The sequence below is a fragment of the Acanthochromis polyacanthus genome, chromosome 11, assembly GCF_021347895.1.
Source record: "Acanthochromis polyacanthus isolate Apoly-LR-REF ecotype Palm Island chromosome 11, KAUST_Apoly_ChrSc, whole genome shotgun sequence".
NCBI lineage: Eukaryota > Metazoa > Chordata > Actinopteri > Pomacentridae > Acanthochromis > Acanthochromis polyacanthus.
In genome coordinates this window covers 20765838-20781651 of record NC_067123.1, presented here as the reverse complement: position 1 = coordinate 20781651, position 15814 = coordinate 20765838, and the positions used below count along the sequence as shown (strand labels likewise).

General features: G+C 40.4%; 1 protein-coding gene across 2 annotated transcripts in view; it reads left to right on the top strand.

The window, feature by feature from the left end:
* Positions 1–15814, top strand: part of trappc9 (trafficking protein particle complex subunit 9) — a 285840-nt gene that overhangs the window by 24236 nt on the left and 245790 nt on the right. For both annotated transcript variants that reach the window (XM_022194077.2, XM_022194076.2), the window contains 3 exons: positions 363–506; positions 11334–11460; positions 14735–14880. In XM_022194077.2, the coding sequence (XP_022049769.2) occupies positions 363–506; positions 11334–11460; positions 14735–14880 (417 nt within the window). The remainder of the gene's footprint in view (positions 1–362; positions 507–11333; positions 11461–14734; positions 14881–15814) is intronic.

The window sequence follows — 15814 nt, the reverse complement described above, 5'->3', positions numbered from 1 at the left end:
TCTGTGCAGCCCATCGGTTTCATGCTCTGTTAAACTGCATTGTCTCTGTCAAATAACACATAGACGGCAACAAAAAGACAAACATCAGCGCATTTGGCTAAGCGTAGTAAATCAGAGCAATTTGCAACCAGTGGGCTTTTACTCGTGGGCATAAGTTGCTCTCTCACATGTCAGCATTATAGAACGTGTACTGGGAATGTTTCTTACAGAGTTTGAAAAGATCGCTGTTAGAGTTGCAGAATACTGACCCACACATCATGTTAATGCACTGATCTAATGTGATCGTCGTGTAACATTAGATGTCAGCAATGAGCTTTGCCAGCCTTGTGATTGTGAATCTCTCTCTGTCATCTCTCTCCCAGGAACCCACAGAGGCTGGGCTGCTGTACAGATGCGCCTCCTGCATGAGCTGGTATATGCCTCCCGTCGCATGGGCAACCCAGGCCTGTCTGTACGCCACCTGTCCTTCCTGCTGCAGACAATGCTGGACTTCCTGTCTGATCAAGGTCAGCTCACAATACCACTTGGAAAGAGCTTAAAAAGTAGCAATACTGCACTTAGTTTTGGATTGCAGGATTTAAACCTTGTAGTGCACTTTCAGCTTCAAGCCCAGCCTTCAAACACATCTAGAAAGAGCCAGCCTGTCCCTTGGTGATTTCGCCGTTATACCTTGTGTTTAATAGTATGCGGTGCACAACAAAGCCAGCGCTTTCTTGGCAGGAGTGCAACATTGTGCTCTGACCAGAAATCCTGTGCAGCCAGGAGATAGGGTTTTTACTGAAGCAGTGTGAGCCAGACGGTCTACTGGCCACACAATAGAGGCCAGTGTAATCCTTGGTTGGCTACTGAGCATGAGAATTGAGAGAGAGAGACTGAGGGAGGGAGAGGGAGGAGGCGAGGTAGGAGCAAGATGAAGCAAGCTTACAGTATAAAATATTAAACACCAGCAAAGGGACTTCTGCAGCTCTGCTTAGGGTGTTGCTCATACAAGCCTTCTCAGAAATACATCTGCTGAAAAATGTTGCTATCGACAGCTTCACACACATCAACGGGCAGAAATGCTGTGTGATGCTAATACTACTTTGGTGGTATATAACAAGAAGTGAATTAACTATTTTCTATCTGAGCAAGCTGACCTTGTAGGCTGACTTCTGCTTTTTGCTACAGTAAAATGGCATTTCATATTTGCTTTGTGTAACTTTTTGGGCCAAGAGCACTGGCTGCTGCAGTTTGGGTGCCCTTCTCTGATTGCCTTTACTCCTGTGGGCTGTAGAATATTAAAAATTTCAGAAAGGTTATAGTAGTACTTTGCTCTAGTGGAATAAGTCCCTTTTGATGTGTGTTTGAGGTTTGTATTTATATGTCAAGTACATGACAGAGTTAGACAGAAAATGACTCTTTTGGGTCTGTTACAGCAGACAGCTGTAACTTTAATTCCTGTGCACATCTTAGATACATCAGCATCATACTCACCACACACGTTTTAGCATTTAGTGAAGCGTGGCTGATGTATCAGATCAATTCAGTTGATTCTAATCTTTGACTTTTGCTTGATTTAGAAATTCTTGTGTTTAAATGTGAACTTCTTCTGTCTCTGAAACCACACCGATGCTAGCAGCGAGAAATGCTTTTCTGGAGTCACGACAGTAACATAAGCTGTTGTAAGACGGCCACATGTGTGAGCTTTGCCAGACAAACATTCGACTCTAGCAGCTGACAGTGACTAAATAAAACAGAAGAAAGACTGCCATATGTCTTTAGAGATGTGGAAAGGGTTTGTTTTGGCAAAGTGTAAAGTCAAGCAGACCACCGTGCTCTGCAAAGTGTGTAAAACCTCACTTTGGACTAAATGTGGCTACACAACAAAAGTGGTCCAGCACCCAAGGTGAATGGATGTGGAAGTGGAAGCAATGTTTTCAAGTCTGTCTCTTTTTCCAAACCTCACATAAAAGCAGCGAGCATTTAGCGGCCTTACGTTCAGTCTCATCTGAATGAGAGGACGGCACCGGTGGAAGGAAGTTATAGAGGGGGTTGGCATTTTTTCATTCGACACCAAATGCCAACCACCCAGTTGCAAATATTTTGTGGAGGTAACATTGCCTAGTTTGTTTCATTTGGTTATTATTGCACAGCAGCTCCTGATTTTTTTTTTTTGTGGTGTGTACAGTGCGTGGAAGGATAATAACCTTGCTGCTGGTGTCTTTCTTTAATCGTCCTTGTCTATATAGCCCATATTACTGGGGAAAGAAATTTTAACAAAGAAAACTATTTTTAATCATGTTGTGTCTTAACTGTATGTAGACAAATAATATTGAAAAAAGTGATTCTGGCAATTTTTAATTCAAAAAGATTCCTATTCTTGGACTGCTTGGATCATGGCAGAGTCATTGAGAATCACTGATTTAAGATGACTGCAGTTGCATGAAGCAGGCTCATGCTTTTTGGCTGGCTGTTCACTGGTCACCATATCCAAAATGATGTCAGTCAGTAACACAGCTAGTGAGCATGCAGTTGCACCTCTGCAAATGAATCTTCTAAATTCTGTGCAGAAGCACAAGATGTTTTCCAGATGTGCAAATCATCAGTCATTACATGATGAACAGATTAGTTTTTCACTGATAATAATTTTATGTGTTTGATGACATTAGCAATGCATTTAATTGAAAGGGAACTAAAAATAGACAGATAATTAGAGATCTAGATATTGTCTCTGGGATAACATCACACACTACAGTTGGTTGCATAAAACTTGCTGCTTTTTTTGAAAAATATTGATTCAACTGCCTAAGACTGTTGGCAGAGACAACACATTTTTAGTAGACTGCATGGCATCTCCTATTCTTTCATGTTTTAACGTCTTCACATCCCCCACAGGAGCCATGTCTGAATTGAAAAGGCTTTTTTTCAAAGGCCTGTTTTCAAAGATACCTTGGCTTAAATGCTTTATTTAATCTTTTACCCCATTTGTCATGCCACAATTTGTAGTAACATTTAACAGCTCTTTGTCCACATCATGATAAGGTAGCCCGGCAGGCAAAGGCTAATTATAGCTGATCCTAGCCTGCAAGAATGATGCCAGTAAGGGAATGACATACGATTAAGCAGAGTGAGGTTAAATGAACATTATGGTAAGGAATGAAGGGCCTGCACAGTGAATGAAGAATAATCATTTCCAGAGGACATGACTGAGCTGTGTAGTTTTCAGGTCACCACCTGTGAAAATAATACTGCTTGCAACTGCTTTTAGACAAATCTGCGAGCTGTTGAATAAGTAAATGATGCAACGAAGAACTTCTGAAGTATACTAAAGTAGTAGTAGTAGTAGTAGTAGCTGTTGAGCCACAAAGGAAAATGGAAGTCTTAGTTACATGTTGATTGTACATACTGTGTTACTGGATATTTTTTTCAACTACATTGCCGACTCAAACATGTTTTATTTTATTATAGAATTGCACATATTTTCATACTACTAATATGAAAAGTAAAATTTACAGAAAAATGAAAATAAACAAAGCCAGACTCAGCCCAATGTCAAATTGCACTCACATGGCAGCCTCTTGGGCTTTTTGAAACCTATACTTCCTCAAATGACCAGTGGAGGCTGCCTCCAAACGTGAGTCAGTCCCAATAGATTCCCATGTTAAAATGTTTAACTTTACAGCAGAAAAAAACACGTTTACAGCATGGTACAAAAGAACTGTCTAATTTGTCCCCTTGTGATAAGTGTTGTAGCCATAGCACAGAACTTTTACCAGGTGAATTTTTATAAAACCCACATGTTTTATTAAGGCTAAAAGTAATCCATAATTAAGGGTGTGGCTGCTTTGAGTAACAGGTGGGGTATTGTCATAGGACAGTCCATGGCCCAGAGGAGTTTTCATGGCTTGCCTCGGCTCCACTTTTTGCTTGTTGATGCTAATTCTTGGAATTGGAGTCAGGTACTGCTAAACAGGTGATGGTCCAAGTCACCACAATCAGCTTTACTGCTGTTCAGAAAACGTATGAATGACTTGCAGGGTTTCTTCGTCTTTATATAAAATCAGTGGTTGCAGTTAACTAAAACTTGATTTCACTTGAAGGCAGTCATATTTGTATCAATTGCAAAGAAAAAATTTGACTTAAAGCTTTATAGTCAATGTTGGAATAACAGTACATTCAATCCATTTTCACGAGTATTACCTACAGGTACAAGTCTTGTGGTCTTCAGTACTCATATGTATTTGTTTCCTTTTCATGATTTATTTATAACTCCCACAGATGTTTACCACAAATGAGCACCTGTATTTTCAGTGATGGTCTTCATTAATATGTAATGGTTTATACCTGATGTTGAATTGAAAGAAAGATGGTATCTTTGATGCCTTTTAACTAAGGCTGTTGTCTCTCAAGCAGTTTTGGTTATAGTGTAGTTATCCCTATTGATTTTTAGTCTCTGTACAATTTGCAGCAACAGCCATGTGTTGTGAAATAAAGACTCTGCATGCCTTCAAATGTTAATCAGAGTGTTGCAAGATTCACTCCTGGTTTTATTACCAAGCTTATGTGGCCTACTATCTCTGTGTCATCATTGACATGCTGTTTCTTACCCTTCAATCATGCAATTAAATTTGGACATGCACTTACCTTGATGATCTTTGTTTGACCTGTCATTGGATTTTAACCAGATGGCTGCCAGATTAGCAACATTGCCTTAATTTCATTGTGATTGTTGTGTTTCTCCGGCATTTGGTGTTTTTGATGTTTGCAAGGCTTCTTAACTCTGTAGCTCCAGACACCTGGGAAAACATGAAGGGTCCGATAGAGTAAGGTATATAGAAAAGCTCGCTATTCTCAGAGGACATGTCTGAGTATAGTGATGTAATGGTAGATAAACTATCAAGCTCCATCAGATAGAAATATTTTCGTCCTAAAACATCAACTTACACTGAATATCCTTGAGATTTTTTTTTGTCAAAAAAAAAAAAGAAAAATACAAAATATGATGTTTTCATTGTGCAGTTGCAATGACCAGTGTAATTGTTGCATCACTGGACAAAAATGTCTCACTTCTCCAAGTTGTAAACTGATATGATTGTCTTGTGGTTGCAGACTTGCAATACAAATTTCAAAGGGCAGATGGTATCCTGTTCATGCCTTCATGCCGGCAGTAGGAGGCATTATGTTTTCAGATTGTCTGTCTGTCTGTCCCATTCACTGAACACAATGTCTCTTGCATGCCTGGAGGGACTGGCTTCAAATTTAACAATGAACTGGTTAGAATTTGTGGTGAAAAGTCTCAAAGGTCAAAGTCACTGTGACCTCATGTCTGTTCCATTCTCCTGAAAACGATGCATCAGGAATGCCCGAAGGGAATGTCTTTGAATTGAGGGCAGACATTCACTTCGACTTGAAGACTAACTGATCAGATTTTGTTGGTCGGTGCTAACTGTGACCTCACATCTATCCCATTCTTGTGGACATGGCAAATCAGGAATGCCTGGAAGAAATACCCTTCGAGCTAGAATTGCAGGTGGAGCAGTAGTCTGTTGAAGCTATTTATATAGTTGCATGAACTGTAAAGAACAGTTACGATTCTTTAGGGATCTTTCACTGCTACAAATAGAAATGCACTTTGTACAAAAAAGTTTGATGTGGGTTTCTGCAGTGAGGCTGCAGTTACAACCCACTGACTCTCCTGCCACCTTGAGATGACTGTAGGAACAGAGACAGGAAGCACCTTCATCTTATCTTAAAGCAGTTTTGCATGACAGATAAGGATAAAAGGGCATGCAGTTTGAAAGCCATGTGCTTTTGCCGGGATGTCGCGGTCTAACAAGAATATGCTCTCAGGTTGCATTATGGAAGTTATAGATCTTGGCTTCTACTGCAGGGATTGCTTGTGAGTCTCCCAGTTATATGCAGGTGTAGAAATACCAAAGTGCTGTCATATTCCATTCAGAATAATCTTAACTGTCATTGTTGATGCAATAATATAAATTCCGCAGTTATAATCAATCTGAAGCACATGCTTCACTGCCCTGTCAAATCACTAAATGATCATTTGTATTTCACTGTCCTTGGATCTTTGCTCTCAGAACCATTGTGAGGAACTTACTTACACCAAAATACCTTTTCTGTCTGCATTTGGTAGTTGTGTAAACAATAAGACAACACCTGACTTTGCACCACATGCCCTCCTCCCCTGGTATGCAGAAGGAGTGTTTTCATGCCAGAGACAAGCCAGTATATTCTACCAGTGTATGCACAGCTTTGTAAACTCATGGAAACAGAGATAGATCAGTCTGATATTGCATATTTTACTTATAGTGATTTTCATGCCAGAAAGATTAATGCCACTATCAGTCGCTCAGTTTTCCATCTATACTCAGAACTATGTTTTTAACCAGTGGTGTTTATTATTTGGATGATTTATGTTTCACTTGTGCTGCATTTTTTCGGTTTTGCTTCTGGCATTTTGCTCTCAATACCAGACAGGAAAATCTAAATTATTCATAAAACTGTTGACACATCTGTCTGTGATCTGCCAGTAGTTTTCATTTCACAACATAATTTGATCAGTCTGCCCCTGAAAATTATTGGCTTGTCTGCATTGTCATTAAAGTTATTTGAAGCTCTAGTCTCACCGCTTCCTGCTGGTGTCTATAAAATGGTACCTATCAGCGATAAGCATTTCTTTGCGTTTCTGCGAGTTTATGTCCTGATTGTAACTGATTGTGCTGTCTGCCTTTCTGGTGGATTGGGCTGCATTTAGGGATAACGAGCATTGTTTTTCTCAACACTTGTGAGATATATCCAAAAGTCCATTTACTTTGAAGTCACACTCTGTCCTCTCTGTGTGTTTGGAAGTGAGGAGCTCATCCCCTTCCTGTGTAAACAGTGAGTGATCCCAAGCTGAGGGATAAAGGGCAGAGAGGCAAAAAAATCGACACTCACAACTCTGTTTCATACCATTCGCCTGGTTCTCAGCATGCTCTGCATTACTGGATGTTATCGTTGGCTCAGAGTCCATTATCGGAGCAACAACTTAATATATTGTCTTGCTTATCAGACAATAATATCTTATCCATTGCTGTATCATGCTTCTATAATCTTTTTTTGTTCTTTGGATTGACTCGTCCTTATTTATTGGGTTTAAACATTAAGGTAGAGACTACACATGAGTACAAGTTCAGTCTTCAAACTCATCTAATTTAACCAATGGAGCTTAAAGCACCATAAACTTTAGTACTCTTGAAAACCAACCATGACCAAGATGAGAGAACAAGTGGCACATACATACAAATCCAACCAAACTGAAAAAAATGTAATGGAAAATGTTCCCCAGAAAAATAAAGCTTGAGCTGTAATGTCTCATTTTGGAGAAACAGCAGAGAGGAGACGCATCAAGGAAGAAGTAAGGAAGGGAGGGAGGAAAACAGAGCATTTTGTGCTTCACAGCATGCATCAAAGCCTGTGGTTGTGGCGCACCATCTAAAGATGAATCAATACATTGTTTGCCCTTCAGAGATTGCCTCTCAATCCAACCCACCTCATATTATATTCCTTTTCATGGAGCTTGAGCTTTTAACAAAATTTCAAAACGAACTCAACTGACACCTGCTGCTTTAGGAATTATGTTAGTCCTATCCTGACAAATTGGGAGGCATTAACACCGCTAAGTACAAGAGACATGTCAGAATACCTGAGCCCTCTCATTACTGTCTCGCTAATTTGTCTGGTGCGAGCATTGTTTTGCAGTTTATTCCGAAACGAAAGTTCGGTCACATCAAGCTGTTGAAAGTGCAGCATTAATGAAGTGGCTGCCAGTAAGGAAGAACGGCAAAACAAACTTGTTAGATGAAGGCAGATTTAACTGGTTTAGATTTCAAAGCTATCTTGCTCCTACTCTTCAGTCACAGTGAAAGGTAAGCTCAGGTTTTAGAGATAGAAAAATGCCATACAACTTCTGTTCACGTTTCCTTAATTTTGCCTTCAGTTGTATTTCTGTCTGACCTCAAGGAACTAGCATGACAATAGACAATTGTCTTGATTTTAGTACTAAACTGCAATTTAACATACTTCAAACATGACAACCAATACCCAGCTGAGTGTTTGGTGAATTTCCTTAAAGTACCGTTGAAAGACTAATGCTGCTATTATTTGTTGAAGTGCAGTACATGCCTATTGTACAGACTGATACAAGTTTATTTATTTTGTTTTGTGTTGGGGGGGGAAAACCTGTTAACCTCTCTCTCTCTCTTGAGGTGACTTCAGGAGTGCATGTTCCATGGAGTGCACACATGAGTATGCGGCCACAGAACACCAGCAGTTGTCACTTACCTGATTAGATGGAATTGAGAGAGCAGAGAAGAGAGAGGGGAGGGGTTACAGGGGGACTTTTGAATAAGTTTGATCTTTGTTTAGTATCTTTTTGGGTTATTATGTGTTTTCTTTCCCTTGTATCATACTGTTAATAGCATTCATGTTTTTTAGTATAAAGGATATTTAATATTGTATTTTTTTTTTAATAGAAGTGTGGGCAGGTCACTGGTGTGGGAGGAGAATATAAGAGGCAGGTGGGCAATCAGTGTAGTGTGTGAGAAGGAGGTGGTCAGGCTGAAGCTCTGCTCTGCTGCATGCCATCATTCGCTGGACCTGGATCACTCCTTTGTCTAACTAGTGAACTGTATTTTGCACATGGAAACTAAGTAAAAACTGGAGCAAAACTCCTTGCTGTTTGGCTGCTTTTTTTTTAAACTGTGCCATCATGCTTTGCCTTTTAATGCCGTTGGGTTCTTCCAAACTGTAGAGGTTTATCACCACCAAAACCCTACAAAGGACCTTGGAATTGTGTAATTTTAATACACAGAGATGACTTTTTAGGATTTTAATCGATGACTGGAGAGAGATTTTAAAAAGCAAGGCACTATTTGAAGGCAACCTTTATGTTGCATTGATTAGATGTTATTTGATTGGCTCATTTAATTCACTTGAGTAGTCTTATGTGCATGTATTTGAATGTTTTGATTATACTTGCCTATATTTGAGCAACCCTGTATTGTTTTTATAGCCATTAATAATTTTAATTCTAGACATTTTTTAAATCAAATCAAATTACAATGGATAATAATGAAGCTGTCCCTTGTCTGTCTTATCTGGCCCTCTAACTCTGCCTTCATCAACTCTGCTTCCAGTGTGTAAAAATTTCAGATACACCTACTCAGCTCCAGACGACACATAAAAAAATTTGCATATAGCTGGCGAACTGGAGCATTTAGCTAGCCTAGCCGTGCTTGACCCAGGTCTGAAGACGCGAGGGTCTAGGAACTCTCGACAGGGAGGGAGGCGGGCTAAAAGGTTGTCTTTTAAATCACTCTGCAGCAATTGGGTAGGTATACAACCAATCAGCGCAACGAATAGGCTGACGTAGTTCCTAGAGCGCCAGAAATCAGAGGATGCGGGAGTTCGGTGAAGCCTTATTTATACAGTGAATGGGTGAAGCTCAAGTATATTACAGACATGTTAACAGAAAGATTATTCAGAGTCGATGCTAATGGAGCTCAACGACTGTTGTTGTTTTTGTTGTCGACCCTGGCAGAGAATTAAATTCATTGCCGTGGGTTGTCTAGCGCGGCTAGGCTAGTTGTTTCCGGTTGTTTCTGTCAGAATCGTTGCACCTCTGTCGTCACTTAGTTACGCCCGCCTTCTGACTCTACACTTCATGGTGATTTGTCGGCCAGTTTTAGGAGCATCCAACCTCGAGGCTTACCGAGGGTAACTAGACCCACCCTGGCAGAGAATTAAATTCATTGCCGTGGGTTGTCTAGCGTGGCTAGGCTAGCATTTAGCATTTGAAGAGTCTAATACATTAGAGGCTCAAAAGGAAAGCTAATGTTGCTTCGTGTCGGCTGGATGTGTGACTGGCAAGGGTCCCAAATGTCCAAACTTAACAAGAGAAACAACAAATTAAGAACTGCGGCCTTAATGGTACAGATTAAACTGAAAGAATCCACCGTCGCTGAAGAAATGTGATTAAAAAATAATCATGGGTGTCCTGATTGCTTTTTGTGATGATTTTCTCGAAAAATACATTTCTTTCCAAAGCTGATAAAATACAGATATTTAATGTGTCTTGTTGACATTTCATTTTATTGATCCAAGTTTCAAAGAAGACTAATTTAAATTGAAATTGACTTTGTTTCTTGAGTCCCAGTGGGTTTTGTTCATGGATGAAATAAATATACAATGCTGAGTCTTAACGGTAATGAATTTTTATGAAAATGCTTCACTGTATGCGTACAGGATCAGCATTTAAACAGAAAATATTTACTATTTTCGTTGAGTGCATAGCCTCTTCTTAGGTCTCCTGTCCCGGAATGGCCCCTAAACACACGGCTGTTGCAAACACTCAGATATGGCAAACAAGCGGAAAAAACAAAAACTGGCCAAACATGCCATCAATCATGAAAGCTGTGAGTCAGGAGCACAACTGAGCTGTCTCTCCATTCATCTCTTGCTCTTGTTTTTGTACTTTGCCTGTTTGCCCTTCTTTCCTTTATCCTCTTTTTCTTGACTCCTTCCTTCCTTTCCTGTCTTTACTCTGATCTACAGGTTATAGTTTTCAGGCTCCCAGTCTCTATTGTTTGTACACAGAAATATATTTAGCTGGGTCGTTTACTTGGAATGTGAAAATGAGAGCCATGAAAACCCTTTGATTCATTATTTTACCTGTTAAAACAAGCAGCTTGACGTATATACAGTTCGGCACTGAATTGAAAAAACATCCTCTTTTGGATTAAGCAATAAGGATGTAGTTTATTTTCCAGTTTTAATACAAAACAGTTGTGAGCATTTTTATTGAATGTACAATAAACTGGTAAAATGCAACCGTTTCTCATACAAACAGCTTTCCATCGTAAGACCTCCTAATGTGCTCGTACGAAGGGTTATAGATCTGTATAAAAATCTTTGCAAATAAATGTCCGTTCTCAATTGATGGACACTCTGGAAACCTGCACAGCCCACAGCAAATTCTATGGCTGGGTGGGCAGTAATGTTCCCGCAGAAGGTATTGATGATACAATAAAACTTCAAATTTTACTTGAAGGCTGGGGCTCTTATTGCTGAGCGAGAGATGCACCACAGGTCATTAATGTCTGGTTAATTTATATCCCACACAAAGATGAATCCTCTACAGTGGCGATGGTGCTCAGATTATCGGGGTGTAGGAGGCTGTAACGGCAGTTGCGTTGCATCATAATTGTTGCTGTCTTGTCCATTGGTAATTATAAGTATAGATTGTTTTACGTACTCAAGGCCATTGATTTTCTTATTTTGTGCTCCTACATTTATAGAGAAGAAAGAAGTGACCCAGAGTCTAGAGAACTACACCTCCAAGTGTCCGGGTGGAATGGAGGTCATCACCCTCCCTGATGGCCTGAAGCTGCCTCCGGTGCCGTTTACAAAGCTGCCCATTGTCCGGTAAGACAGAGGTTTGGAAATCTGGAGTAATTGCAGCTTTAACACACAGACGTTTGTCAGTTAGTTCACTGTGGCTGATATATTACTTTATAAAATAAATGAAAGATTTCTGCATGTATTATTTGCGGTTGGTTAATATCAGTTGCTTTGAAATTGGGTTTCATTAACTGAAGCAACCAAACAATTTTTCTAATTCACGCTTTCTACTTTTCGCTTTAGTTCGCACTCTCCATATGCAGCAGAGATCTCACATTGTGGGCTGTCGCCCAGATTTGCAGCTTTAGCAGACGTCAATAAAGAAAGGATCAGAATTTCGTCTGTTTTACTGTAGCTTGTCTGTATTATTAGTGACAGTTTGCTTTGCAGGACTCCACGCATACAGGGTGACCCAAAAAAAAGTTTACACTGGCAGAATACAACTTTCATACCATGTTTATTCAGCTTAGAATTAGAATTTATTCAGAAATTAAAGATCGTTGTAAAGAGCATGTACAGTAGATTCTACTTTTCAAATGTGTCCCCCCTTAAGTGTCACAACAGCCTGCAGGCGCCTGTGGAATGCTTGACAGGTCTTCTTTATGTAGGATGCCGTATCTTCTCCCAGGATCTAAGAATGGACCTCTCCAAGGCTCGCGCAGAAGGGTGCGGCTTCTTACAGGCACTGTCCTCTACAGTTGCCTATATGTTATAATCCAGGGGATCGAGATCTGGACTCTGGGGTGGCCAGATATCTTTGGACCAGAATGCATGCAAGTTGGCATCCAACCATTCCTGAGTCCTTTTGGAGGTGTGTGCTGGTGCTCCGTCCTGCTGGACTTCATGTTCAGATCATTCTTGATGAGCCGTTGCATTGAGGAGCGGCTCACATCAAGCTCACGTGCCATCTTTCTCATGGACCTCACAGGATTTGTCTCGATGTGCCGTTTGACCTTGTCAATCAAGTTTCTGGTCCGCACAGACCAGGGACGACCAGACCCAGGCTTTCATGAGGCTGTTCCACTATCTTTCAGCTTCTTTTTAATTTTGTAAACTGCACATCTGGATATTCCCAGCTGTGCTGCAATCTCTGTAGGTGTCAGACCGGCACGCAGCAATTCAGGTACAGCTAAAGTTTTCTTCATTTTCAACAGAAGCACATGAATTTGAGAGAAGAGAGATTACCAGCTGCATTGAGAGACTTTAAGGAATCATTGGAACATGAAAATCTAGTTAGAGATGCTTAAATGGCTTTTAAACAAGCAATCAACTGAGTGTAAACTTTTTTTGGGTTACCCTGTACCTCTACAGCTGCAACTAGAAACTATTTGATTATTTGACTATTTGGATGATAAATCGCACGCTATCAGCTTTTAAATTTAGCTTGAAGTTGTTTTGGGCATGTGCTAACTAGCCGTACAAATATTGGAGATGTTTGCTGCGTACTTCTGTTTTATGGTCTAAGTGTTGGTTTTGTGATTTATGTGAACTGCTGCTACAGCTCAGCACTTTACCCAGGTTTACTGTACTTTGTTGAAAAGTTCTTAAACTGGGACAGCACACAGTGAACTCTGATGTGCAATGTGAATGACAGCACACAGAGAGGGCAGTGGTACTTCTATGGATGTGTTGATAGGCCCACTTGGGCAGCTAAGTGTCTTTTTTTGATGGTGGGCTGACATCTGCAGACTTATGGCAGCAGTAAGGTAGTGTTCTATATGATGTGATGCACGGCTTGTCTGAGGACGAGGTGCTCGCTGGCTACCATCATCACTCGGTGGAATGTTCAGTACTGCTGGTGAGCTTTGCAACCATTGCATCTGTTTACAAGTGATCTGTTCCACAGTAGCTGTAACTGTAATTTAAAAAACATCTTACCCGATGGTTAGGCCTGGCGGGGGTGAGCTCAGGCCCGGCAGGCTGCTGCAATACACAGGAAACCCTAGTTATTATTGTTGGTTCATCCAGTGCTCTGTGCTGAGAGCAGCAGTGAACTCGGCCCATATGTCCCAAGACCGTGAAAAGGTGGTCCATGCTTTAGTATAATTACATCAGCCACGCTCCACACACTTCATTCCACACAGCAGTAATGCCTATATGTCAGAGTGTTCCGAGTCAGCTAAAAACACACTATGAACAATCACCAACTAATGCTCAAATATTTTTGTTCCCAACCAATTTGGTCATCATATTTCTCAAGTATGTGGATTACTCATTACACCTCTAAATCACATTGCTTGTTGTTTACTATCACTAACATTATATTATTGTACAGGAGCCTGTACTTTGATTGGCTGGTAGTTTTGCAAACAGTTGAATCAGTGACAGTTTGAAAAGGACAGAAAACAAACCAGATTTGGAAATGTAGTTGATACTATTGTGATTTGTTTCCAGTGTGAGATCACACCAGTGGGAAGCAGAGACTGGCATATTCAAATGCTGGCATTTAGCACCATGAGCAAACACATAAAGAAGTGCATTGTGGCTGCGTGGATATCAGTTTCATGCCTTTACAGTGCTTAAAGAACTTATCTGACAGCGAAATCCACATCATAACAAGACAGGTCCGCCTCAAGGCAGCACAAATGAGCTGGATTTACATACACTCACTGGTGTTACATTTCCTGTTTTCATTTTTGTACTTAAAAACTTTGAGATTTACAGGGAATACTTTTGGTTTGTAAAATTGTTCCATCAGATTTACTTGGAGGGCTTGAAGCTTTCTGAGCATGAAAATAATTTCATAAAAAATGAATTCTTTTGCACACTCTGCATTGATAGGTTACTGTAAAAGCGGAGCTGGAAATCATTAAAATCATCACTGTCAAACTGTACATCTTGTAATGATGTCATTAACTGTTTGACGCATTAAGCAACAGTATTTTCATGTACAACTGAGTTTTGATGGGAAGGAGTCTGTATCTAGCTTAATATAACAACACTGACATGGTATCTGGGAATAAATTAATAGGCCCCTGGTCCCTGAAAGTGTGGAGTACACACTTTCTTCAAGTGGCTACTTTTGTTTTTATATTGGTTTGCTGAACTTGTAACCTTTAACAAAGAACAGTATTATAAATCTCGAGCAGTTTCTGAAAAAAAAAACCCCATGAATATTCATAACAAACACTTGGATTATACTGTGTAAGCACTGTTGCAACTTACTTAAGTTGACCAAACGGCGCTGGTGTTCCCCTTAAAATGTACAAGCGATGCTCATTAACAACAGTTGCTAACTTACTTGCACTTGTGGAAAATCTGCTAACTCTTGTCATTGTTTCTGTGATACCCACACTAGATCTGTGAAGCTCCTCAATCTGCCTGTCAGTCTTCGGCCCCACAAAGTGAAAGGCCTGCTGGGACAGAATATGTCCACTGCCAGCCCCTTCATCTACTCGCCTATCATCATGCACAACAGAGGAGAGGAGCGCTGTAAGAAGATAGGTGAGTCCTCTAGTGTGTTTCATTTCGAGCAAAATCTGCACCTCCAATATTGCCACATAAACTATTAGAGGAAAAACAAGCAGTTCAAAATGCAGAGCTTCCACTGCTGCATTGTGGAATACACATACAGAGACAAATTTAGGAGCGACAGTAGCTGTCGTAGAGGGTCACCTATAACATTTACGAAACCAAGAACATGTTAATACAGCTGCTAGTGACGTGTCATCAGAGCAGAGACGTCCTGTGACCGAAAAAATTTGGGACTATTTAGACTCTAAAAGGGCTCTTTCTAAAGCAAAGTGGTCCATGACTAATATAAAAGCCAGTTACTGGCACAGCAATCACAGATATTAAACAAGGGAAAATTATAGCTTGTTTTGCTTGATATCATATTGATGGGGGCAGCTGTGGGTGATACTGGTAAGTGAATGACAGAAGGGCCTTGAGGCAGCTGTTGGAGAGCAATAATTTTTGTAGTGACTACTGTAATGTTCATGTTCAATCAGGTCATGCTCTTTCATTTCATTCAAAGTCGACTGCACGCGAGGAGACTGACTGTTTCCACACGGCAAGAAAATTTGCAGTTGTTTTTTTAAAACCACTCGTGCACGCTGCTTGAGGGAAAAAGTGTTTGAATGACTCGTTTCTGAAGGAGATGTGGAGTGGCTAAAGTAGATGTTTGGTATCTGATGAGGTTGTCTCTGACCTGCACTGTGGCCTTCTTAGGTTCACTTGAAGTCAAGAAGATTATACTTTTTCTCATTTTACACTCATTGGATTCTGATGCTTGTATCGCTGTCAGCAGGAGGGTCTTACTCCATGGGAATGTTGTAGCTCTTTTTATATTGATCTTGATAATGTCCAAGGATGGCAGCAACATGACAGATTCCTTATGGGCATGATATTACACAGGCTTTTGATAGACCTCCGCTCC